The following is a 27,568-nucleotide window of genomic DNA, read 5'->3' on the forward strand; positions in this document are numbered from 1 at the left end:
TGCCTGTGCACATCCAGGGAGTGCAGGATCCTTTCCCCTTTATTCTGAGGATTAGGGAAAAAGGTTGGCAAATTAATGGATTGGTTTAAAGCTGCACTAGATACCACCTTGGGCATAAACGATGGGTTAGTCCTGAGGGAAACCCTGTCCGCATGGAAGATAATGAAGGATTCCATGGCCATAAGGGCCTGCAATTCAGATGCTCTTCTTGCTGAAATGATGGCAAGAAGTAAGGCTGTTTTCCAAGAGAGGAATTTTAACTCTGCTGTAGCAGCAGGTTCAAAGGGAGGAATTGTGAGCTTCTCCAGTAGAAAGTTAAGGTCCCAGGCTGGAGTGAGAGCTCTCCTGGGTGGGGGGGGGGGGGGTCTTACAATTTGGGCTCCTCTCAGGAACTGTTTGACCAGAGGGTGAGAGAAGAGGGATGGCTCAGTACTGCAATGAGCTGAGATGGCAGAGGCATGAATCTTAATTGAAGAGAAGGATAGGCCTTTGTGGAGCAGTTCTGTTAAGTAATTTAGGATATGAGGTAAGTTGGGCACAGTTGTGTCCATTCCCTGAGGCTGGCTCCAAGAGCAGTATCTTTTCCACTTTTCTGAGTAGGATTTCCTAGTGCTAGGCCTCCTTGCCTCAAGGATGACATCCAGCACCTGTTTACTGAGGCTTGCTGGTGAAATGTTCAGGGGATGAGCCAGGCTGCTAGGTTCAAGGTTTGCAGCTGAGGATGCAAAATCTGGCCCTCCTGCTGGGACTTACGGGGTACTTACCTTTTAGAAGACTTCAGGTCTGAAACTTGAAAAACGAAAATTTCAGGAGGCGACCGACCGACACTTGCGAACTGCTTCTGCTTCAGGCTCCACTCAGCAAGAAAAGCTGATGTAGTGGCGTCGGCTGCATGTTTTATACCCTTGACGATCTGACATTATGGAAGAAGTGACAGCATCCGATGCAGAAATCCCAAGACTCTGGTATTCGGGCTGACAGGGATACCTGCAGGTGGATAACCCAAGTGTGATGAATGCAACAGTGAAACATGAAGAACATCGGCAAAAAAAAGACATACTCCTCCAACAAACCACAGTGGTAAAAAGATGAACTCTTGCAGTGTCTACCAACAGACAAAACTGCAGGACTAAATGAACTCCAAAACCACCAAGTGTAAGATAAATCTCAACAGTTTAATAGATCTAAGCGCTTTTGTTTTCCATTCAAATACTTCATCAGAGATAAAACAAATGCCCAACACAACTCATTATATAACTGTTAATTAACAGCAAAGACCAAACAAAAAAACTCCATTAATTATGTCTTGTATATACATTAGTTACATACATCTAAAGGTCATTTTAGTAACATTGTTATAAAAAAATACATATAAAATAATATATATTAACTCAACATTGCAGCCCTATATTTAACAATACTATGTAAAGATAACATCTCTTGTGGATTTGCATTGTAAAACCTTAGTAGAAAAAAATAAGGCACATTATTCAGGATATGCTGTATTTACTGCAACTTTTAAATACTACTCCATTTAAAGAGAATGTATTATTTACCACTACTGATGTGATTAACTTGTTTTCTGTCATTCCACATGTCAAAATTAAAGCAGGCTAAGTGAAAGTGCACTGCAGAAACCAGCTTAACAGACTTTTCCATGGACTTTCATCCTATAATCAGGCAGGTCTGCTAGTTTTCTTATTAAAGATTGTCTCACAATTAAAAACTGGCACTGAGATAGAAGAGGAAAAAAGTAAGGATTCACAGGCTAAACTGACAGAAGAAAGTGACACCTTTCAAAAAGGTCTGAAACTGGGACAATCTTCAGAATATCTGCCTAAATACTTCATCCTTAAATTTTCAGGGTCTATGTATTAGTTTCCCCTCAAGTGCTTGACAGTGCTCTGTACAGACTCAGACACCTTGAGAGACATTTTTCCTGTAAAAGGACTATATAAGGAAACAGCTCCAGTACTTAGTAATAATGACCATCTCTGCTGGCATGTCTAAATTTCAGTTGCTATTAACCTGGTGAACTTGGACATTCTGAGGCAGTGAAAGAACTGCCTCATGTACACAGACAACCGTCTCCTCTTACCTCCCAACACTCAGACTTGTGAGAGATGCACTTATATATCCAAACTGGAAGCCATGCACTCTCAAGCCAAGATCGGAATAGTTGGTCAAGAGGAGGTGGTCAACACCTGCACCACACCACATGCAACACACAGCCTTCCAGAACACCCACCATCACAGCTGTCACATAAAAACACAAACCATACACCCACCTTCGTGGAGGCTCTCAAAAGAAATCTACCCAAACACCAGAGACCCCCAAGGCAGAAACGCACTCAACCACCACAACACAGCACAAACCACAAGACACATAGCTGACCTACACTGCGTGCCCCTCAACCCAAGCCCCTAAAGAAAAACAGCTTGCCCGATAGTGAGGCACACTGATGTCCCACTCACTAGGCTGAATAAGGAGAAGGTAACAGTTAGCTGTTTATCAGTTGCCAGAATCCGACACATAACACACACACTCAGGTCACTCCACAACAAGCACAAGTATGACTCTGTCACTGTCTATGTGACTGTGAATGACCTGAGACACCTCCCTGGACTAAATGAAGAGAGACATGGAGGAGCTCTCGGAGCATCCTACCATAGCCCAGAATGATACTGCAGTACAAACAGAAAATGACTGACTTCAACAACTGGCTAAGTTTCTGGTGTCATTCTAAGGGGATCCAGTATCTGTCTGCTATGATTGACAGACCTTGTTGCATTGCCAGAGATGGCCTGCATCTGTCAGCCCTGGGTTTCCACATACTGGCCACGGCTCTTGCCACCCCTATAGTGCCTTTTTTAGGCGATGTTCCAAAGACCAAATTACCGCTATAAATAAATGCAGTCTGAGGGTCATGCTGCTCAACGCTAGAAATCTAAATCTCAAGATGCACTTGCTCGAAGCATTCCTCAAAATGGAGAACATCAACATTTGTGCTGTAACGGAGACCTGGTTTAAAGCAGCAGAAAGCACCCCTGAGCTACCAGGCTATAACTCATTCCACACCTTTCGGCCCCAGAACATGGACCGAAGCTCTAAAGGCAGTGGTGTCTCCATATTTATAAAGGATATGCACACCTCAAGACCAATAGCCCAGCATAAGGCATCTGAGATACTTTAGGTACAACTAACATTGGGTAAGATGGCGATTTAGGTCATAGCCTGCTATAGGTTCCCAGCCATGTCCCAAGACTCTCACTCCACATTCCTAAGCACCCTGGAAACTATTAGGGTCCAACCCAACACTCTCATACTAGGTGACTTCAACTACCCCTCCATCAAATGGGAAAACTACTCATGCACCAATACACTGGCCCAAAGCTTCCTGGAATTCATCAATTCCAATGCCTTGGACCAGTTCATTCTTACCCCAGCTAGAGGAAGCAACATCCTTGACCTGGTTATTACTAACATGGGCAACTGTTGCTGTACACCAATAGTCAATTCCTCCCTGGTTAGATCCGACCACAAACTAATCACCATGGAAACCCATATCTCACCCCCCCCACACACACACACACACACACAAAGGTAATCACCATGAAAAACTTCTCCAAAGCTGACTTTGGGTTCCTAAAAACAGAGGTGGCTAACTTCATGACACCCATGCCAATGGAAAATAGATACACGACTGCCGAATGCCAATGGAAAATAGATGCACGACTGCCGAATCATACACCAATGCACTGTACAAGCATGTACATAAATGCATCATACTAGCCATACTCAACAGAACCAAGATCCTCTCTTCCAAAAAAAAGGAAGCCAACCTGGTGATCCCCTGCCATTAATAAACTCTACAATAGAAGGAAAAAACTGTTGAAAGAAAAAGGTGAAGCCCCATGACTGGAAAAACTCCCTTATTAGCCTCAACAAAAAGTTGAGATCCTCATCAAAACCTCTAAAGCCAGCTATGAAGGCAGAACTGCAGCAGACACTAAAAACCACCACAAAGCCTTCTATAGTTACACCACGAATCTCCATGGCAATACCAAGGTTTGCTCCGAGTTACTGCACAATGGTACCTTCTATACTGAGCCAACAGATATTGCCAACATACTGTCTGACAGATTCAGTGCCAACTTTACCCCTCCCTCCCTCCCTAAAGGACCAGTTACAATACCAGAGGAATGCCAGACAGCCAGCATTACCGAAGCACAGGTTAAAGCTGCATTGTCCAAGGCCAAGAATACAGCTTCCACGGGGCCCGACAATATCCCTGGATGTGTTCTACATGAACTACAAAGTGAGATGGCACCACATCTGTGTGCCCTGTTCAATCACAGCCTCACCTCAAGCTTTATCCCTACTGAATGGTGCACTGCTACAGTCATCCCTCTCCATAAAGGGGGAGCAACTACAGACCCTGCGAATTATCACCCCATTTGCCTGAAGAGTCTGATATGTAAAGCTATGGAGTGCATCATCATGGACCTAATTAACAAGGATACAGGGAATCTACAAACTTTAGATCCCACGCATTTTTTTTTTGTGAAAGTTAAATCATGCCTGCTCAACCTGGTTGACTTGAGTCAAGTCACAAAAGCTGTGGATGAGGGCAAGGCAGTTCATACAGCCTACCTCAATCTGGCCAAGGCCTTTGATACCATTACCCACTCAGGAATTATTGATAAACTCACCAAACTAGGCATCAACCCCTATATCACTAGGTGGGTTGCAAACTGGCTCACAGACAGAACCCAGAGTGTGAAAGCAGTGGACTCCAAGTCAGACTGCCGATGAGTCACGAGTGGAGTCCCACAGGGATCAGTCCTGGGTCCTTTTCTGAAGTCCAGGCCAACACGGAGGGACTGTGGCTGACCAAGTTCGCAGACGATTGCAAGCTGGGAGCTATTATTAACTCCCCAAGTGATATAGACATCCTACAGAAAGGCCTCACTGAGACCAACAACTGGTGTTGAAACCATGGCCTTAAGCTTAATGCCAAAAAATGCGTTATCATCCCCTTTGGGAAAAACTAATTTCCCACTAATTACCACATCGATGGGGGACCAATGAACACTGAAGGCATTAAAAGAGATCTGGGGACACAGGTTGACAGCAACCTCTCCTTCGACCACACTGCCACTGTGGTCAGAAAGTCATTCTGTGGCACATCTCATTACCAAGAGCTTTGCATCCAGGAAGAAAGAGGTCATCATCTCTCTCTACTCTTCCCTCATTAGGCCAATCATCGAGTATAATGCCACATTTGACACGTACCTCACTAGACACATGCAACAGCTGGAAAGGCCACAAAAGTACCTCAAGAAGAGGATCCTAGGCCTTAAACACATATCCTAAACAGACAGACTAAACAAAAGTCCAGCTAATCTCTGTCTCATATTGTCTACTAAGAGGCAATCTCCGCTTGACTTACAAAGCCATGTTTGACCCAGCTCTGTTAGAAATGCTATATCTAAAGAAATCTCAGTCCCTCAGCACCACTCACTCCAGAGAACTCAACCTCATTACCACAATCAACAGAACATGCTGGAGGGACAGGTTCATAAACCAGAGACTGCCCATGCTCTGGAATAGACTTCCTATACATATCAAGCAGAGCACCTCACTGGCCCTCTTCAAGAGAAATCTTGATGAGAGGATGGGAAATAGAAAGTTCACCCCAAGGATCACTCCAGTGGCTCTACTTGATAGAGCCACTGGGAGCTAACACTGGGCGGCACAATGCCAGGGCACTTCTATGGGCTAGGCTCCAGAGCCATTAGACTAGTACACACCTATGAACCTATAAGGCAGACAATTAAGCATCTACAAGAAAAAAGTGCCAGAGAAGAATACATTGTTGTCCACCCTGCACACAGCTCTGGAAAGATGTTGTGGTCTCTATGGCTTATGCTGGCCCAAATACATTAAGAAGATGAGATGCTTCAGTAAGAATGCACTCCCCCTGGCCAAAGTTTACAGGTAATGTTTAGGAGCAGATAGAGAGAGCATCCTTAAGGGAATGATATATAGCTCCTTTTCCTTTATGTTCTAGATACTGGCTTAACAGTGTGTGCGCGTGTGTGTGTGTGTGTGTGTGGGGGGGGGGGGGGGGGCAACAGGACAGCCCATAATAGATTTCACTACCAAATGCTTTCTGGAAGGAAGGGTCTTCTAGAAGATAGGTGACATTTCACTATCCTTGCTTCTTGCTGACATGAGGACTTTAGAGTCTTCTTCCAAAAGGACCACAGAGGAGTACACAGACTCTCACTCATTCTACCTTCTGTTAGTGATGACCTGGGATTTCCCAACACAAAAGGCTATGACAGGACTGCAGGCAAACATTGGGTGTTGAGCAGTGGGTGTGAAACACACCTGCATAAGGCCTTGCCTGGATGTCAAACCATGTTCCCTAAGGATGTGTTCCTGTATATGGAAAGGCAAGTCCTAACAGGTGCTGTACAACAAGTGCAATTTCAACATCAGTACTATTCATATGAGCCCATGGCATGGGACAACCCCACAGGAGTCTCTTTAAACCTAGCCTGTGAGCATTCCTCCACAGAGGAGAAGGGGGAAAGATCAGTGATCAGACACCCTGATTGAGTTTGGTCACTAAGCCTTCTCCTGGGGATTCAAGAGATTATTTAGCATGTACTATCAAAGCACTGTCAAGTGCCAGAGGTTCCAAAATAAGAAGGCCACTTCTGTCAACCCAAAAAGCATTTAGCAAGGTGATTGCTGGGTGCACATTTCAAGTTCCTTTCAATGTCAGCCAGCAACACATGTAAGGACAACTTCTTGTTATTCAAAGAGTACGAAACCATCTTGTCAGACAGACTCTGTAGGAGCCTTACTGACAACTTGCCTTCTAATTTCTTAACTTCTCTCATCTGTCACTAACCTGGGATCTTGAGAAGGCCTTTCTTGCTTGTGACTTTCCAAAGCCACCATAATGAAGACTTCAAACATCTTCTGCATCCTATGGTTAGCCAGACTGTATTCCTGGCAATTGTCATGTACACATCTCCCAACCAGTATAAAAAGTACCAATGCAGGTCATTGCCTCTGATCTCTAAACCAGAGAAACACTGAAGATTTATTCAGGTTAAGAACTGAACATGGAAATTTTCCAACATTATATATATTAAGAACAAGATCCAAAATGTACAAGCAACAGAAAAGAACTGGGAAAAGCACAGATAAGCACCAACTTTTAGCTTAGCATGTGATATCAATTATGTGTCAGAAAATGTGCAAGTATCCCTGCATGTGACAGCTAAAGCAATTTCAGAATCAAGAAATAAAACAGGACATTCCAACATTCACTCACTGAAGATTGCTTCTGAAGTAAAGGATGCGTCATTCAACAGAAGACAGAGCCATGGTTCCAAAAAAGTACTGGGGAGCAGAATGCTTTAAAGCAAAATTTTGTGCAGCTGCTGCAAACCATGATGAGTTGAATTATGAAAACAAGTGCTTTATCATATTCTCTAGTGGCTGAACCTGCTATTTCCAAAAGGGTAATGCAAACATAACCTCTAATGGAGAAGTCAAGGGATACAAGGTAGGGTTTAGTGTAATGTAAAGGTGCAGCTCCACCAACTGGCTCACTTTTTTGTAACACACCTTGTTAATGTAAGGAGATGCACACAAGACATCTATATAGATGGTTCAAAGCTAGCAATATAGTTGTAGACAAACTGATACACATCAAGTTGTGGAAAACCTTTTAATTCAGCAAATGAAATAAGTTTTTACATAAAATAACCAGACTATATATAGCACATACTTAGTACATTGCAGAAACAGACTTCTGCCACTTCAGATCCTTTTTTTCTTACTTCAGATCCCTTTTTAACCTAAATCAAAGTATTACTTTCAGTGTACTGGTTCTCACCTTCACATGCACAGAATGTAGACAGTCGATCAGAAGCTGTACAAATGGGTCCAGCATTTCTAGAATATGCTTGTCTGAGGAGTCAACCTTAAATCTCTTTAAACTCATGTACAGCAGCTGTGGAGAAAACAGCAACAGTTATGACTGCCAAGTTAAACTGTCTTATGTCATAATAAACGTTACAACTCTTCCCTCCAAACCATACACAGAACTGACACACAGTATTAGATCACAAGTCTGACAACAGAAAACGCCAAACCTACATCTCTGGATTTGGAAGGCACATCTGCAAATACATATATAGTTATAAGAGTAGTGGAATGAAGTGGGGAAGATGGAAAGACATTAAGTACAGAGGACAAAGACCTGATAAGAAACACAGAATCACATGAGAAGGAAGCTCAGCAGGAATACAAAGACGAGGAGGATCAGGGTATAAGGTCAAAGCAAAGTGCAGATATCTATAGAGGAAAAGAATATCCAAATAGTTCGGATTAGATCATGGAATGTGAACAGCCTGGGAAATACTGCAAAGAGGGAAATATTAAGATGTTTAAGAAAGACAAAAGCCCAAGTTCTGGCCTTACAACAGACACATTTATCGCAGGAGAAGCATAACAGTCTAAGAAGGGGAGGCTATAACTTAACAGCAAGCTTGTCATGGAAAGGAAGAAAACAGGAGGACAGGGTTGCTCATTCAATGCGTTACGCTTCTAGATACATTAGAAAAAAAGAGAGAATGAAAAAGGAAGATATGCCGGAGTGAAAAGGTACTTGGAAGGAGAAATAACAATAGCTGCAGTACATATGCCTCCAAAAACAAAAACAAAATGAAGGGAAATATTACTGGAAATTACATTTCAAGAAGCAATGGGAATAATGACAGAAGACTAGAATAACACAACAAACAAGATATGTTGATGAAGGACTAAAGAACAGGAGGATAAGAAAGGCAGATTCCTGACAGATTAACTCAAACTGGAAGGATGGACTGATGTATGGGGAGAGGAAGGAAAGAGGATGGGGAAATGGTTATACCTTTTATTTACATGGACATAAAACCTGATTGTTGACTGACAGGGGTATATACAAAGACAGAACAAGAGCACCAAGTAATGGCGGCTGAAGTGGCCTGACACATTGGATAGACCATGCTGAGAATAATGATGAAAACAGGGGCAGAAAGAGAACTAGAGAGACACTGGAGGATCCCATCTAATGGAAAACAAAGAGGAAAGGAACTGGCTAGGAAAAATAACAGATGGACAGTAGAAGGGGAGGAGGAGACGGGACAAAGCGGGGATAGGAAAAAAAAGAAATAGCAGAAATGCAAATGAGAATGATGGAGAGGGGCAGAATGATAAAGTACAACAGAAAGCTGATGATGAATAGGATGTAGGGCTTACAAAGGACTATGGGGGTGATAAGGAGGGGGAGAGAAATAAAAAGAATAATTCAAGGATGGGAAGACAAAAGAGATGCAGGTAAAACAAAGAAGAATGAGGAAAATGTAGTCTCCTCTTGCCATTATTTGAATTTACCTTGAACCATTGGCACAAGCAATGAGACAGTCTACCATTAAAGGGTGCCAATGGGCAGAGGATGAGAGGTTAATTTTCCTTTATACTGAGGATATCCTGATGACTCTAACTCACCCCTAGGGAAGATTTAGAGAAAGTATGGGAAATGTTAAAGTTTTGAAAGAAGATCTGGGTATGGAGTAAATAAAAGAAGCAAGCCATTGTGGTGAATGCTAAAGAGGAAGGTGGAACAAATAGAATGAATGAAAGAATAAGGATACAAGAAATAAAATACTGGAGAATATGATTTAGAAGTACTATAGAAAATACAATGAGAGCTACATACAATAAAACGTATGAAAAAATTAATAAACAGGTTCAAAACTGGGGGACACTGAGGTCAGACAGACCACAGAATACAAGTCATATAAATGTTGGTGCTCTCACAATTCCATCATCCAGGATACTTCTTTTGGAGACTGTCTAGGCTTGAGTTACTAAAGTAGTTCAAACAAAGCCTTGGGGAATACTTATGGGAATGGGAGACAAAGGTATGAGTGCTAGACCAGGTAGCTGAAGCACAAACGTCATCAATACAGGTCTGAGAGAAAAAGGCTGTAGAAGTAGCCACTGCTCTAATCACATGACCTCTATGCTTCACAGGTAAGGACATTCCCTTCAAAGACTACACAAACAAGACCCAGATGGAGAGCAAGCTGGTTCTGGGACTGACCTTGCCTTCGGGTCCCCGCTAACTTGCATTCAGGGTCCTGTTACTTCTGTCTCCCTTTTCAATTCTAGGGTCCGGAAGATGCAGTAAGAGCAAGTGAAAGCACTTGGATTCCATTAATGAATCCCTCACCAAGGACACTGACTTCAATGAAGGAGAGAGCTCCCAAAATTTCCCTGCCATGAGGCCTCATTCAGCATTTTACTGGAATTACTGAAATAGTGTGGGGGATGGAAAACAGAGACTGCTTTCCTCACAGAGGATTTCGAGGGAATCCGATGAAGTGGAACAAATCCTTAAGTAACTGGATAGGATTTTGGCCCCTACTTAGGACAGAACCCATTGGAGTAATGGTCCAGAGGTGGAAGCTATCATGGTTGTGGCTGCCATTAAAAAAAGATATCTCTGAGGAAAGTTTGTCAGTCCATCCACCCAACAGGGAGTCTTGGGCTCTGGACTGTTTAGGAAAGCCTGTGTACACTTCAGCAACCTTTGCATTGTGGGTGCTCAACTACCTTGCTCATTTGACAAGATTTCAGCAAGAGCTGGTGGCTGAAGTGCCAAACATTATGAAGACCCAGCAGTCCCCGGAGAAGCACAAGACTCTGGAGACTCAGTTGTCAACGATTCAGTCCATCATGGCCCAAAGGTTAAAAAGACGTTAGCTAGACGTGAACAGGGTGGAAAGACTCTGCCATCATAATGCCATTATAATGCACTTTGCTGCCTCTCAATGATCCTACTCCAGGAATCAGAAAGTGGGCAATTGATTTTTCTTTTGTACAGCACAGAAGCCTTTCCAGGACACTCCTGGGGAAGTTTACCCCTGCAGTAGGAGGGATAACCATAATGGACACCACAGTGACAGAGTGGTTTGCAGAACCATGGCATACATGGAGCTACTTCTGGGAGGTCTTTTCAATGCTTCTGAATGGTTACCCGACTGATGTGGCAGTTGAGGGTCACTTAGTTCTCCACCTAAAAGTTTGGGATGCTATCACTTCAGATGCATGGGTGTTGAGAGTTCTATCCACAGGCTATACAATTTCCTTTTATATACGCCAAAGGATTCCCCAAAATCTCTTCTGGACATGCCACTCCCATCAGATAAGGAAAGCACTACTCGAAATTCAGAAACTGTTAGCCAATAACGTCATCTAAGTAGTCTCATCAGGCCAATGGGGATCAAAATTCTATTCCAGATTGTTAATACCAAAGAAGAACAAGGACCTCGGACCACTTCTGGATCTCAGCAAACTGAACCGCTTTGTCAAACAGACCAAATTTTGGTACACCTCAAAGATACCTACCATCACATAAAGATAGCTAGGTATTCAAGTAAGTTTTTGCACTTTCAGCTTGGGGCTAATCATTGCCAATTTTGGGCAGTGCTCTTCAGTCTCACCATAGCTCCCTAGGTGCTCACCAAATGTATGGTGGTAGTGACAGCCTGGCACAAGCTGCAGAGATTTCAAGTTTTTTCATACCTGGACAACTGTCTCCTCACCACATCCATGAAAGCATCTCTTATTAAGACTCAAGACTCCTTACACCAGCTGTATCTATCCCCAAGTATTACAGTGAATCATAAAATGTTCAGTCTGGAACCAGTGCAAGTTTTGGAATTTATAGGTTGCCATTTCGATATGGTCACTCAGATAGCAAAATTTCTGTTACCCAGACTTAACTTCCCTTCACCTGCAGACATTTCACATTCTTCATGATCCCAAATCTTCTGTAGCTGTGGTTCTCTGGCTCCTCGGGCAAATGGAAGGATCTTTCTATCTTGTTCGTCTAGTAAGGTTCAACATGAGAGTGTTACAGTGGACTCTAGCAGTTCAATGGTCTTCTCTCACAAATTACATGGACTTCCCAGTGCTTATGAAAATGTGTCTCTGCTGCATTCAGGTAGTAGTTGGACTATGACTTGATCACAGCAGGGCAGCTTTTTTTTCTTCCCCATCCTTAGGACATGAACATCATGATTGCTTCCCTTCAAAGATGAGTGGGTAGATGGGTGTGGGGGAATTCTGAAGGGAGGTTTAGAACTGCTTCTTCTTGTACTTGTTCTTACTGTGTCCCCTGGACCGGAAAATTGGAAGGGGAGACAGAAGAAACAGGGTGGCCCTGAAAACAGGGAAACTGGGGAACTGACGGCAAGGTTTGTCCTGAAATCAGCTGGTGCAAATCTACAGGCCCAGAAGCATGAGAAAGAGGAGGATTCAATGCCACTGCCGAACCTCCTCTCTGATTGGAAGATGATCCCTTTTCAAGGTGAAGAATATCGAAACCAGACAAAGTACAGTTTTGTACCTACCATAAATGTAGATGTTCGAGTGCTAATACAGCTGCAGTAATCACAGATGGGTTTTCAGCCGTCAGGCGGTCCCTCGGTCGGCCGAATTCCAAAGTCTTGGTCCGGCGTCGGTTGTCGTCGCTTACTCTTCTGACGTCAGTGAGACCAGAGTATATAAGACACAGCTGACGCCATGTTCTTCAGTCTTTCTTGCCCCAGATGTCAGGTGCCCCCAAAAGGAAGGCAATACATAAATAATGCTTATCCACATATACAAGCAATGCAATATAAACCAAAAACAGTGGAAGCAAGCAAATAAAACATAGCAGGATAACCCAGTCAGGTAGTATGAAGAGGTTGTTAGGTCCCATGCCTTTACCAAGTGGGGAAGGAGGGAGGGAAACCTGTACTGCAGCTGTATTAGCACTCGAACATCTACATTTATGGTAGGTACAAAACTGTACTATGTTCATCGTGCATACAGCTGCAGTAATCACAGATGGGTAGAGTCCTAAAGCTATGCATAGGGTGGTAAGTACTAGGAGGAACTGGGTTGAGCCAGAATGCCCTGCAAAACAGCAGTGGCAAAGCCTGCTCTTGTTCTGGAATATAGAGGTAGGTGGTAGTGTTTTTTGAAGGTATGTACAGAACTCCAAGTGGCTGCCTCCAAAATATCTTTGGTAGGAACTCCTCTGAGGAATGCTGTAGAGGTAGCTGTGGCCCTGGTGGAGTGTGATCTGATACCTGTAGGAACAGATTTCCCATGATAGGAATAACAAAACCGTATGCAGTGGCCAATCCACTTGGAAATAGTCTGTTTTGTAACTGGTTTCCCTTGAGCCCCTACAGCATGGGAAACAAAAAGTTGTTCTGATTTCCTGAAGGACTTTGTTCTGTCCAAATAATAACATAGCTGCCTATGGATGTCTAAAGAGTGTAGCAGCCTTTCCCCTTTGTTTTGAGGATTGGGAAAAAAGGTAGGGAGGTGTATGGCTTGATTTAAGGCTACCCTGGATACCACTTTTGGCATAAATGATGGGTTGGTACGAAGGGAAACCCTGTCCTGATGGAAAATGAGGAAGGGCTGCACCGCCATGAGGGCCTGTAGTTCAGAAACCCTACAAGCTGAAGTGATGGCCAGAAGGAAGGCTGTTTTCCAGGACAAATATTGCAAATCTGTTGAGGCAGCTGGTTCAAAAGGAGGCAATGTTAATTTTTCTAGTATGTAATTAAGGTCCCAGGCTGGAATTGGTTGCTTCCTTGGAGGTCTTATATTCTTAGCCCCTCTGAGGAACTGTCGTAAGAGTGGGTGAGAAAATAAAGGGGGATCCGTGTTGAATTCTGCAGAAATGGCTGAGGCATGTATTTTTATGGAGGAGAAGGAAAGTCCACTGTTCAGCAGCTCAGCTAGATACTGTAATACCTGAGGCAAGTTCAGTTTTCTAGGGTCCTGGCCTCTTTTCTCATTCCAAGAGCAAAACCGCTTCCATTTTGCGGAGTAAGCTTTTCTAGTAGATGGCCTTCTGGCCTCCAAAATGACATCCTGCACCCCCTTGGAGAGTAGGGTCTGTTGTGGTGTTAAGGAATTTTCCATGCAGCGAGATTGAGGGTTTTCAGCTGACTGTGAAGAATTTTGTAGCTGTGCTGAGTCAGCAGAAGAGGCATTAGATGCAGGGACCAGGGAGGAGTATGTGTTAGGCTCCTCAGGAGTGGATACCAGTGTTGCCTTGGCCAATCTGGAGCAATCAGTATCATCCTCGGTTTGTCTGTTCTTGCTTTCAAAAGCACCTTGGGCAGAAGAGGCAGAGGTGGGAATGCGTAAACTGTCCATGCTGTCCAACTGAATGAAAGGGCGTCCACTCTCCAGGCCTTTGGATGAAAGGTCCTTGAACAGAACTTTTCCAATTGATGATTCCTGTGGGAGGCAAAAAGATCTATGTCTGGCCTCCCCCACGCTTGGATTATTTTTGTAAACACCCGAGGAAGTAATTTCCATTCGTGTGGATCTGTCATATTTCTGCTTAGATTGTCTGCCAGTGTGTTTTCCAATCCTGGCAAGTACTGTGCTTGAAGTTCGATTTGTCTTTCCAGAGCCAAGTTCCAAAGAGTCATGGCTAGTCTGCACAAGGGGTATGAATGTGTTCCTTCTTGTTTGTTTATGTACCACATTACTGTGGTGTTGTCTGTTCTTATAAGTAATTGTCCTGGATGCAGGAAGTCCTTGAAAGCTGTAATTGCATTTATTACTGCTAGCATCTCTTTTTGATTGATGTGAAGGTGCTTTTCCTTTTGGGACCATCTGCCCTGAATGCACCTGTCCTTCATGTGCGCCCCCCAGGCGTAATCTGAGGCGTCTGTGGTTATGACTTGTTTTGCTTGAGGCTTGCAGAATGGAAGGCCTGTGTTTACTTGACATGCTTGGGCCCACCATAGAAATTCCTTTTGCAAACATGGAATTATTGGTATAATTGTTTCCAAACTGTGACTGTGTTGAGACCATAGATTTTTTAGGTACCATTGAAGTTTCCTCATATGCAGCTTTGCACATGGGATTAGAAGAATGCAAGATGCCATGAATCCCAGAGCCTGCAGGATTTTCCTTGCAGTAAGCCTGGTACTTTTTGCTAGTATTTTGAAGTACTGAGATAGTTGCCCCTGTTTTTCTGGCGTAAGATATGCCCTCTGGGTGTTTGTGTCCAAGTTGGCACCCAGGAAGGTTATTTTCTGAGATGGTGTTAGCCTCTATTTCTCTGTTGATTGTATATCCCAGAGAAAGCAGTAACCGTGTCACATATGCCAGATGTTCCAGAAGTATGTGTTTGCTGTCCGCTTGGATCAGGCAGTCATCCAGATAAGGGTAAATTTGTATCCCTTGAAGTCTGCAGTAGGCAATCACTGATGCCAGGCAATTTGTGAATACTCTGGGCGCAGTAGATAAGCCAAAGGGCAATGCAGAGAATTGATAGTGGATTGAACCTGCAAGAAATCTGAGGTATCTTCTGCAGCTTTGTCTGATTGGGACATGCAGGTATGCCTCCTTGAGGTCCAATGTTACCAGCCAAAACTCCTTGCCCAGCATGGGAAGAAGTTGCTGTAATGTGAGCATCTTGAATTCTGGTACGAGTAGAAATGTGTTTAGGATGGACAAGTCCAAAATGGGTCTCTAGTCGGTTCCTTTCCTTGGTACCAGAAAAAGTCTTGAATAAAAACCTTGACCTTGTTGGTGCGTAGGTACCTTTTGAATAGCTCTCATGTTTATGAGCTTTGAAATTTGCAGTTGTGCCTCTGCCCTTTGATTTTGTGGCAGGTTTGGCATGCCTCTCATTTTTGGAAGAGTGTGAAATTGAAATTTGTAGCCTCTGTTTATAATGTCCAGTATCCATTTGTCTGTTGTGACAATATGCCAATTGCTTGCAAATAATGCTAGTTTCCCTCCCAAAGGTGCTGCCAGCTGAGACCTGCTTGGCATGAAAATGAGGGAGTCATTGGGTTTGCTTCCTGTATTGTTGTGCACTGTCTTCACCACCTCTTGGTGCTGGAGTTTGCCATTGTCTGCCTCTATATGATCCTTGAGATTGCCCTCTGCCCCTTGTGCGTCTGTATCTACCTCTTTGGGGCTTGTCAGTGGCTGGAAAGGACCAGTTTTTTGGAGGCCAATTTCTGCTAAAACGTGGTGGTTGGACCTGTAAGAAAGCTTTGACAGTTTGCATAGATTTGGCTTTTTCTTCCATTTTCTGTAGTATCTCCTCAGCATTAGTACCAAATAGTACATCCTTTTGTAAAGGAGCATCTAGAAGTTTAGCTTTCACATGATCAGGCAAATTTTGTTCCCTAAGCCAAGCATGTCTGCGAATGACTGATCCTGTAGCAGCCGCTCTAGAGGCCTCTAGGGCACAATAACCACATTGTAAGGTGTGTTTACCCACTTGCTCTGCACTATGCATCATATCCTGTAACTCTTTTAAATCTGGTTGTTCAGGTTGAGACATTTTGTTCCTTAATTGTGATAACAGGTACTGTTGATATTTAAGCATATGAAACTGACAGTTTAAGGCCCTCATGGCTAGGGTGGCCGAGGTATATACCTTTTTACCCCATCTTTCTAAAGATCTGGATTCCCTTTCTGCAGGAAGTGGATTCTTGGCAGTGGAGGCCTTCAATCCCTTGGGGCCTTGTGAAATGGTTTCAGGGTCAGCATTATGGCTTTTGAAGAGAAATTGGTGAGAGCTGGGTACTCTGTAATACTTATCAGGTTTGACTGGTGCAGGAGGCAGAGAATCAGGGTTAAGACAAGCCTCCGAATAGACATCATCCAGTATGTCCAAAACAGGGGGTATAGCCAGAGGTCTGTGTTGAGGTAACCAAAGAAATTCCCTAAGTCTTTTCTTGGAATCTGAAAAGTCTTGTCCTTCCCAATGTAAGTGTTCCCTCAAGGTGTGCAAGGTTTCCCCAAAGGAAAAATCCTCAGGAGGGGATACCGAAGGAATGGACTGTTCTGCATCCGAATCCTCAAAAGGAGAATAAGAGTGTTCCTCTGCATCAGAATGTTCTGATAAAATGGATCCCTGATCAGAAGAGGGAGAATCTTCCTCCACTCTGGGCCTCTTGTCAGGAGGGGGATGAGAACCTCTGATAAGAGTAATTAAATCCTCAGCCATTTTTAGCATCTGTTTTTTAGGCATGGGTCCTGAAGATGGGCCCTGTGCAACAGGCCTCGTGGGATGCCTGGCTGTTTTGGATTTAGTAAAGGCCTTAATTGAAAAAGAAGATGAGGGCCTAAATGCACCATGGGTGGAGGTGGACCTGTCCACATTAGTAGGCTCTACATTAGCAGGGGCTTCGGTAGTAGTCTGGGAAAGGGCCGAGGACCCAGCGGTCTCGGGTACAGAAGATACCGCCAAAGGAGTGTCGTCGGTAGTCAGGGACTGCAAAGGCGTCTCGCTGAGAACCGGACCACGTGTAGCCTGTTTTGGCGGGGACCGTGGGCCTCGCGTGTCAGTCCTTTTCCTTGCGTTTTTTGGACAAAACGGTAGTCGGAGTGTCCGACGACATTTTATAATCAAAAGCTTTACCAAAGTAGTGTTGGGCGAACTCCGCCCGACACTTAATAGTGCGTTTACTGAAGGTAGCGCAAAAGCGACAGCCCGAGACGTCGTGGTCTGGGCCCAAACAAGGTATGCAGAGGGAATGGAAATCCTTATGCGGTATTTGCTTCCCACAAGAAATACAATTATTAACTTTTTCTGACATCGGTCTGAGGCAAGAAAAGTTTCAACGGGTACTTAGCTTTAATGAAGACTTCGGTTTCCAATTTTTTCGTAATTCAGGAGCTGGCCGACCGGCACTTGCGAACTGCTTCTGCTTCGGGCACCGCGCGGCAAAAAAGACTGAAGAACATGGCGTCGGCTGTGTCTTATATACTCTGGTCTCACTGACATCAGAAGAGTAAGCGACGACAACCGACGCCGGACCAAGACTTTGGAATTCGGCCGACCGAGGGACCGCCTGACGGCTGAAAACCCATCTGTGATTACTGCAGCTGTATGCACGATGAACATCCAGACCCAACACTCCTTAGATCTGAGGAGCTGAGAGAAGCACTGATATCTAGGTGCCAATATGACCAGCTCCAATGCTGAGATCTGAGCCACTCTCTCTAGTATTGAAGCTCCCAGAAAGTTGACATCAACCCTGGAACCAACAGACTAGAGCCCTCGGCTCTGAAAAAAAAACTACAGTCAAGAAGGCCAAGGAAAAGGTCAGCACCTGAAGTGGCCAAGCAGTCGCAGCTGACAAGGAGGGATGTCAGTATATTCTGGAAGCATAAACCCCAGAGCAGAAGGGACTAGGTGAGGAAAAATACAGTGATCAGAGCTGAAAAAGGCAATGGGGCCAAAGAAGATGGGAGGATTCCTAGTTGTATATGATGGTTTAACACTCCTAACTGATCTAGTGGACTGGGAAGATGATGCCACTCTCAACAGCTTGGAAGACTTCCTTAATGGGATTGGCTCTAAGGAATGGATTCAAACAGATTCAGATTTGGGGTGGGGAAAAAGATGATTAGGAACTCTGCTGGACAAATAGGTGAGAAAGAGGTGAGCAACCTGCCCAGAGAAGTTAAAGATTCATTCACTTGGAAGGGAGTGAGGATGCTGAGGGTGAAAACCTGGACATTTCAGACACAGCCAGAACAAAGTCAGACCCAAAGGTGTTGGAACCAGAGGTGCCAAAGGTCAGTGAACATTTGACTCCAGCTGACCCTCAGTAAATGAGGAGGACTGTTTATGGTCCCCTCGCTCCTTGGAAAGGGAGTTCAGATCCTTGTCCTGGGGCTGTTATTTTTCCCTCTTCTCAGACCTCTTACTAGGAAAAGGGGAGATAAAGAGGCAGCTAAAAAAAGGAACAGCCCTTTTAAAATTAAGTTCGCCTCATGTTCATTAATTGAATGGGTCTCAAAAGCCAAACAGGCTGAGCAGTCTGTGTCTAGGTGAGCAGTGGCCAGACAAAACAAACCACAAGCATGTGCTTCTTGTGGAGGCAATTTGTGCTCACAAGCCACACATTTCCTAAATCCAGACTTTTCTTTCTTCATAATTCAAACACAGCACCTACAATAAAGGTGAAAAGCACTACCACAAAACACACTGAGCAACATCACTAATCTAATAAAACTATGAGATACTAACTAACCACACTATACAATAGAAAAAAAAAATCACTACTGTCTATATATCCATATCTGGCATTATGAAAATACCATACTTTTTTTTTTGTGGAAGAAACCAATAGGAAAGGGCAGAAACACCTGGAGAGAACAATCAACACACAGGAGAAAAAAAATTCACTAACACCTAACTCTAACCTACCATTCTAACACGTAAACCTAACAAATACACATGCTAAAGTAGGGGAGAGGAAATGTATACAAAACAAAACAGGTTAATGCTGTCACAAAAGGATACAATAAGTGTAGCTGAAAGGACCACATTCCACTCTTGATGGCTGCAAAAGAATCTGAGAACTGAATAGGAGAGCAGTGTAGTGTGGGGAGAGGAAACAGAGCTCTCAGGCTAAAGACAGTGAAATGGCTGGCATCAAATCAGAGTTGTATCTGACAATCCACATATTGAAACAAGACAGGAAAAGGCAACATAGTATCAACAGGTTTGATGAGGACAGCAAAAAGATGGTTACAAGGAGAGCATTAGAGTAAAACAGAAGAGTAAAGGGGTAGATGGGAAAGAGAAAAAGTGGAAAACATAAGTAGAGAAGAATGGTGGACAATGTGGGAAATACATATCCAAATTAAGGATGTTTACACAATTCACAATGGAGTGTCTCCACAAACAGCTTTACACACTGTACACACTGACAAAACTGATAAGGATATTCCCTAATTTAGATGGAATGTGATGGAGATGTGGACTGGGAAGGGGTCGTTGGTTTCATGTATTCTGTAGGTGTGACAGACTAGCAAGATTTAGAGCGCACATATAGCAAATAGTAAACCAAACATTCCCAGAGGTGGGAACGGTGACTAAGAAGCTGTATATGTTAGGGAACTGCACCAGGGTTAGACTGGAAGACAGGGAAATGACAGGACTGATGAAGACAAAAAGTAAAAAGGCAATAATAAAGAAGTGGTGGCAAGAAACCCTCCAGATAGGCAAGGAGTCAGGATAACGAGGAAGCAAACAGAGGAGGAGAAAGGAAGAGAGGGGAGAGAGAGAAAAACACATTACAAAATGAAAATATGGAAAAAAACCAAGAAAGGAAGAAATAAAACAAGATAAAATTAAGGAATAAAACAGACGTAAGAAAACGTTGCAGTGATGAAATAAAGGGCAAAGTCAGCATATAAATAAAAATGGGTGAGGCCTGTTAATAATCAGATGGAAGTGCAGAATACCACAATGATGTTACTGGGAGATAATTGAGCCTGAGGTAAAATAACGGATATTACATCTGTAAGAGAGCCATTAGGCCTCAGAAAGAGGTAGGGCCATAGAACACACACTGAAAAGTCCAGGAAGGGGCGCTTTTATGAGAAGTCATCAAGGTAAGGGGCATCAAATAACAAGAAACAATAGCTAGAAGATACAAGACAGAGCCAAGAGACAGAAGCCAAAAAACCCAAGGAGATGCGTCTTCCCTGTGTGTGTAGGGGGTGTAAATAGCTCTAAGAACAAAAAATGAAAGAGTATATGTGAAAACAATGAATAACTGAGCTAGTAAAACTTGCATATGGTTATACCTCAGAAAGTGTCTGTGAAGTAAAATGATGAAAACATGAAATGTAGTTCACTTCATGAGGGTGACCTCAGACAGGAGAAAAAAGGGAAATGAGAGCATCTAACCACAGAATAGAAAGAAAGAGGACCATACATGAAATGGCTAAAAAAATTATGGAACTTAAAGGTCTTTGGAGGCTACGTTAAGAACAAATTGAAAAACTTATTTGCTATTACTATAAAAGAACCATACCAGTACATATTATAACCGGCAGTTACAGAGCTGTTGATTTTGATCTTATGTATAGTCCACAATGGAGTAATAGAAAAAAATTAATGCTGGAAGACAAATTTCAAATAAAGGGATATGGTAAAATGAATAAAGAACTGTAACCCTTACCACTGGGTTGAGCTTACCATGTCAATTACATAAAAGTAGGACTAAAAAGAAAGGGCCTACTGTCAAGGGAAATCTGAGATGCGCTATGCATACAGACTGCATATAAAATATAAAATCTATAAATAAAACTCATGATTATAAAAAGAAAAAGCCAAACCTGTCTATCAATGCAGCTGGTAATATCCTACTGTCCCTTTCTCAACTTCACCACCTAGCCCATGTCATTCTGAAAACTTCAGAAGATCTTTAGTCCTACACTCTGGCAATGTATTCATAGCTTTTCATTGAAATTGTTTCCTTTACGGCCAGAATACAGCTGGTGCCTGGAATCAGGCAGATTTATCCTCTCCCAATTCATACCTCATCTTCAGGTTAACTACCCCCATATTATCTCTTTATTATTTTATGTGCTCATATCATGCTCTCTTCTCCTTCCTGAGGTGAACACATTCACATGCTTTTCTTGTTATTCCTCCTCCTTTTCCTTTTGCACTTTCCCAACTAGCTTTACTCACTCTTACTGAAACGACAACAGAACTGTCCCTATAGCGGTAGCCTTACCAGCAATAAATACAGTGGTGAGGTTACCTTTCTATGCCTCAGGTTCATAAGTAGGTACTAGGCTATCGGCCCAAGAGCCTAGGTAAGCCTAGCCAACAAGGTTCCCTGACTTACACCACCCAAGAAAGTTAATTTCCTGTGCCCCTGTCGAGCAGAGCCATAAAAGTGATCCCCAGGGTGCATTTCCTATTTCCCATCCACTCATCAAGATTTTTCGCAAATGCGGGCTTTTAAACCAGAAAGTTGAAAGAGATGGAAAAACTGCCCAAACGGCCAATAAACTACAATTTCTGGCCCAGAAACCACTTTTGTGGTAGATAGGCTACCTAGTGTTTACCACTCCCACTGATAATCTAGAAGGCTTCCCTCCAACAAAGAAAGGCTTTGGGGGCTCAGAAGCTTACAAACAGTCCTGGTTACAGCAAATCTGTATCTAGACTAGACTAGTTACAGGAAAGGTGGGAAACAAACTTAGAATTATTTTTTTTTGGAAAGTGGAAAGGGAGAAAGGAGAAACAGAAGATAATTCAAAATTAAGGACCTAAGTGGCTTGCCCTTCACAAAGGATTAATATAGCTCAGAATGCTTCCCAGCATCACATTTGTTTTTGTCACAGACTTCACATTCTGAGCAAGGTGGTTTACCTCTGCCACGACTATTACTTTCCAATCTCTGTCTTGCTAGGTGGTGCCCAGTTAGTCATTCCACAGCTGATAATCAGTTCTGGGGTTCTTTATCAGTATATACTAGACTGCATAGCTCTAAATTATCACTTCAAATCAGGTGGGTTAACTGTAAACTACCTTGCTCTACAGAGAAAATCAACTAAATCAACGTAATCCAATGAACTCTTGTCTCCCCTTCCCTCCTAAATAAATTCCATCACATCTTTATTAATCATCTACAACTTTTTTTTTCTGGTTCATAAAAACATGCAGAAACTGAATATAAGATTATACAGACTAAATACATTTTCAGTGCTTTTACTGTACTGTTCATAATCAAGAGCTTCTAGACTCCTAATTTTGTTATCTTTTGCTTACTTTCTTCCTATATTTTCATGGTAATACTGAGAATGCTAATATATATATATAAATATGAATGAGAACCTTTCATGGACAGAAACTTCCCTAATGTGACATCTGCCTTATGTTAAAACTGCACCTCATAAATTTGTCAGTTTAACCAAAATAAACTCACAGACCAGTTTGATATAGGCAATTATGTTATTCATTAACCACTACTTATACTACTGTTCATTCTGTCACTTTATTATTATTTTTTTGGGGGGAGGGGTCTTTTACTTACATTCTTGTACCCATCATGTAAAAGCTAGCCGTGTGATGACATGACTCGTAGAAGACATCAGAGCTGTGTGCAGTCTGCTTACAGAAATCAAGAACTAAAACTTTAAAAGAACTGTACCCAACTGAAAACAAATTCAGCATACCTTGACCTTTTCTGTATTAGTAGTATCTCTGTATCAAAATAAGTGGTTATTTTCTAAATTGTTATACACAAAATGGCCTGAAACGGGGTTGCCATGAGCAGCATAACTTTGTTTTTCAGTCCATACTTTTTCATCCCTGATGTAATTTTATAGGGACAGAGATTAACATAAATCCCTACGATGAGAGGATCCTTTACTGTGGTTCTCTCTCACTGACTTATGACAATACTGTGACTGCCTACTTTTGACTGTCACAGTCAATCGATATTCTTTTATTACTTTGCTTCCTTTGATTTTTATTAGTGGCCATCCCTGGTACAGAATTTAAGGGATATTTGAATAGCAGACTTCAAAATGTTACTGGGTTAATTTTTCTTTTCAAAGTAACAACGGCAGTTCAGTGGTTAAGTGTGGGAAATCTGACCTCTGTGATTAGAAAGTGCTACATGGCTGAGCTAGTTTGTGTTGCATTCACATTTTTTGATAAGTTAGCTAGAATCACTGTCATTGATGTTACTCCTTCTTCCCAACCTCACTGACTTGTCTCAACACTCTATGCAATGCACAAATGATGTATCAAAATACTAGAAGAAACATGTATTTTTACAGAAAATACAGTGTAGAAAAAATGCAAAATTAAATACTGACAAAACATGAGAAGTGTAAAATGAATTTTTTTTTCTTTCTTTCATTGTGGCACTCAGAGCTTGACTAAAGGGAAAGACATCTAATTTGGCTAAAAAAATAATAAATTAAGTGTGAATTGCGTTTTCTTGTTCATTTGCATATGAAAACTAACCTTGAAAGCTTTACTTTTGTTCAGATTCGAGGCTACACAATTTATCTGAGGTGTCCTGCTGGCAATTTGTGGTTGATATGGCACATTTAAATTCCAGTGTTTAAAAGCCATTACTTAGTGGCGCTGTAGTTGGAATAAGTGGCCTAACCTAATTACTCTGCCACTCTTAGTAGTCTTCATGATGCAACAGATGAAGACAGAAACTTAAGAAAGAAAGGCAAACAGAAATAAGTTCAGAGATAAAACAAATGGAATTATTATTAAATTGTGATTTTTCTCTATGGTGTGTTTAGTGTTAGATTACAGGGAAGGAAAATCACATTTTGGAGATAAAAACATGAGACTTGGGTGGAGCTCTCATTTAATATTTGTTACCATAAAAAAAAAAAAAAAAGTCCTAGGGGGAATCACATTCCACAACCAGAATTCAAATTCTATGTGGGCAGCCAATTATCAGTCGCTTAACAAAATAGCAGAAACATCTGGGCAGGATCTTTACAAATACAATAATTGGTGTTAGTCCCTCCACTGGTTGGATGATCACAGAAGAATGAAATCTTCAGAGATGACTGTGCCTCAAGGGAGATTACCATGATCATGTAAATTGGTCATTTACTTTCACACTGCACTCTAGAAAATTAAGGTTTCAAATGTCATCTGACTTGAAAGTCAACACTATAGTGTTTGCAAACCTCCAGTCTGGGTGGCAAAATAATGTACAACAGGGGTGCCAACAAGTTTCAGGAAAAACAGATTTGCAAAATGTATGGAAGTCACTAAGTGATTACCTGTAGTGAAGCTCAAAGAATTTTATCGCATGTCATTTGTATTTGTAATAAACAATCTGCTGATGGCACTGCTTCTTTGAAAGCTAGTGTTCAGATGACATATGAATACCAATTAATTTTCAGAAACAATTTGGCTCCTTACCCGTAGTCCAGTATCAACGAGGATGTGCATGTTGGTCTTGCTACTAACAGGTGCTTTATGTCCTTCTCGAGTTGGAGTTGGAGGTAGTAAAAGACAGCTCTGACGTTGCAAATGGGATACGTTCTGTGAAGCTAATAATTCTTTACCTCTACAAATGACAACATAAAATGCCGCATTAAGACAATTATTTAAATTATATCCTGCTTTAAAATGCTTAACCTATCAAGTGATCTGTTTACTGTTAATATGTAAATTAAGTACTTTGTCACATGCTTTCTAGTAAATGGAATCAGCAGGTCTTTTGTCAATTTTCATGTTTAATCAAACAGTGCTAATGGATTTCACAAAAACTGCATAACCCTGGGAATAAGGAAGCTTCTCCTTATCCTCAATGTTGTGTGAATTCACTGCCAATGCATTTAGAGATGCAGGGCTGTGGACGGCTTGAAAATATAATCATTTCACATCATTGTTGAAGTCATCAATGTAGGAGTCTAATAATTTCTGCACAATACAAGAGGTTGTGATATTTTGTCCGTTCGATGTACAGCCACATAGACATATATAAAGAAATATAAGTATGCATCTGCATACACACACCTACACCAAAATGTAATTTTCAGTATTCAAAGGTCTATACTGCCATGTAAATTGCAATAAAAACATAAAGGGTAACAGTCAATGTATGTCAGATGTACACAAATTAGATGCACTGATTTTGCAAAATTAAATGTGATTTAAATACTTTACTTACTTATTGCACTTACTGACCAGGTGGGATGACTAAGCTAAGCAGTTCCTTTTCAGCAAAGACTTGGGCAGAAAAACTCCACAGTAAAAAAATAAATGTATAAATAAAAAAACTAGGCTATTAAAAACAGAATATTTACTACAGAGAGAGAAGATAAAATACAACTTAATTTCTGTACAATTGGTTCCACATATGCAAAAAGAAATTATGAAACACAAAGTATGCATTTTCATACAAGCAGTATAATGAAAGGTACAGTAAAACAGTGTAGTGAGTAGTAAAGCTTTCAGGAAATGGCAGATACGACATTAGGTGCTAGAAGAGATACCTTAGGAGAGGAGTTAGTACAGTTTAAACCACTTGGAAGAGAGAGATGTACAAGTCATAAATTTGGGAATTATAAGATACTGGAGTGCTAGCATTTGCAGGTATGATTTATGGGGGCAGGAGAGTCATACAGGAAAACAGTATTAGTACGAAAAGTTTTGTACATAAAACTTAAGTAAGTAGAAATGAAAGTGATACATTTAGCTCTTATGCATGAAGTGGTGAGTCAAATCCAAGGGAGTGAGATAAGGGAGGGTAAAATGTTTGGTGGGTATTGGTGTTAGCAGAAAGTAAAAGAAGATGTAAATGCAATGGGGGGGGGGGGGGGGGGCTAATGAGATTAAGGGAGGAGAGAAAGATAAGTGGCCAAGGAGGAGGTTTTATGAAGACAAAGAATGCCTTAAAAAATCATAGAGTCAATGCAGAGGCAGTTATAAATATGAAACATTATTAATAGAGTTTCTTGACTGTCATTAGTTAACAGCTCTTATCCAGGGCATCCTTAAAGTAAGACAAACCAAAGTGATGAGTAAGTGTGGCTCACTCCATCCATGTTCAGCAATAAACTGCATTAAGAGCAAGTCTTCAAAGACCCGGTGGTTACGCTGATAATGTTACTCACTTTGTCTTTTGTGTCAGCAGTGGAAGACTTTCACTGATCAGGCCATGACTAAGAAGTAGGATAGACTCTATTGTCATCAAAGTATTCAGCAGTAATCCAGACACAATGCGTCGTAAAGTCTCATGCACCTTACGAGATACTTTTAGGCTAGTTGTGCTTTCCAATATCTGCAGAAAACAAACAGCATAACAGCTAAACAAAATACTCAGACTTTATTAATCGCCAAAGAAAAACAGACATTCATATCGCAATCCTAGGAAAACGCAGTTAAACAGTATTATAAGCACAAAAATGCTGCATACTACAGCTACTTAATTTCTTATTATTTCTTAATCAGTCAGAAAAGCAAAAACATTTTCAAATATATCAAATAAACAGGGTTAGATTATAACTGGAACTGCTTTATGTGCAAATATTACAAATACTTCCGCAGTGGTGCAGTGGTAGCATTGTTGCCTCACAGCAAGAGGTTCTCCCGTTCGATTTTCGGCTTGGGTTGGGAGTGCCTTCTATGTGGAGTCTGCAAGTCCTCCCCGTGGTCGAGTGGACATTCGAAAGACATGCCTTGAATGGGCGTGCTGTCGTTGAAGGTTGGGTGTCGGGCTGGCAACTCGACACCATAAAAAACAACTGTCAATCATTAGTGGACCGAAGTTCCACTGTGGCAACCCCTAACCGGGAAAAGCCGAAATACAAACAACATTAAAAATAAAATCAAGTGTTACACCGGTGAGACAAAGTTTAGAGATGCTGCACCTGGAAAAGGCAATCTGTAAATGTTAAGAGGGTAATAAAAGGTCATTATATGTATGTGGCTATATAAATGACAGATAACTGTTAATCTTCAAAAGGGTCCCCCCTGTACTAGCATCAACCAAGATCTCCTTTCAGAAGGCAACCCCATTAAAGTTCTTTTGACTGATTAGCAAAATATTCAAAAGTACGACATTTTCACACTGACATGGCTAACGACATCACATGCCAGGAGTAAGAAGGCCTGCTAGTGCCCTCTGCTCCTTAGTTCTG

At 42.0% G+C, this 27,568-nt stretch overlaps 1 protein-coding gene across 1 annotated transcript in view; it reads right to left on the reverse strand.

The window, feature by feature from the left end:
- The window catches only part of UTP20 (UTP20 small subunit processome component), a gene marked incomplete in the record, with an annotated part of 2,478,305 nt that overhangs the window by 356,816 nt on the left and 2,093,921 nt on the right, over positions 1-27,568 (reverse strand). The window contains 3 exon segments of the mRNA XM_044087776.1: positions 7,923-8,039; positions 24,843-24,990; positions 26,543-26,709. Of these exon segments, the coding sequence (XP_043943711.1) occupies positions 7,923-8,039; positions 24,843-24,990; positions 26,543-26,709 (432 nt within the window).

The sequence above is a fragment of the Protopterus annectens genome, chromosome 11.part0 (assembly GCF_019279795.1).
Source record: "Protopterus annectens isolate FY-2018-M chromosome 11.part0, PAN1.0, whole genome shotgun sequence".
NCBI classification, from domain to species: Eukaryota; Metazoa; Chordata; order Ceratodontiformes; family Protopteridae; genus Protopterus; species Protopterus annectens.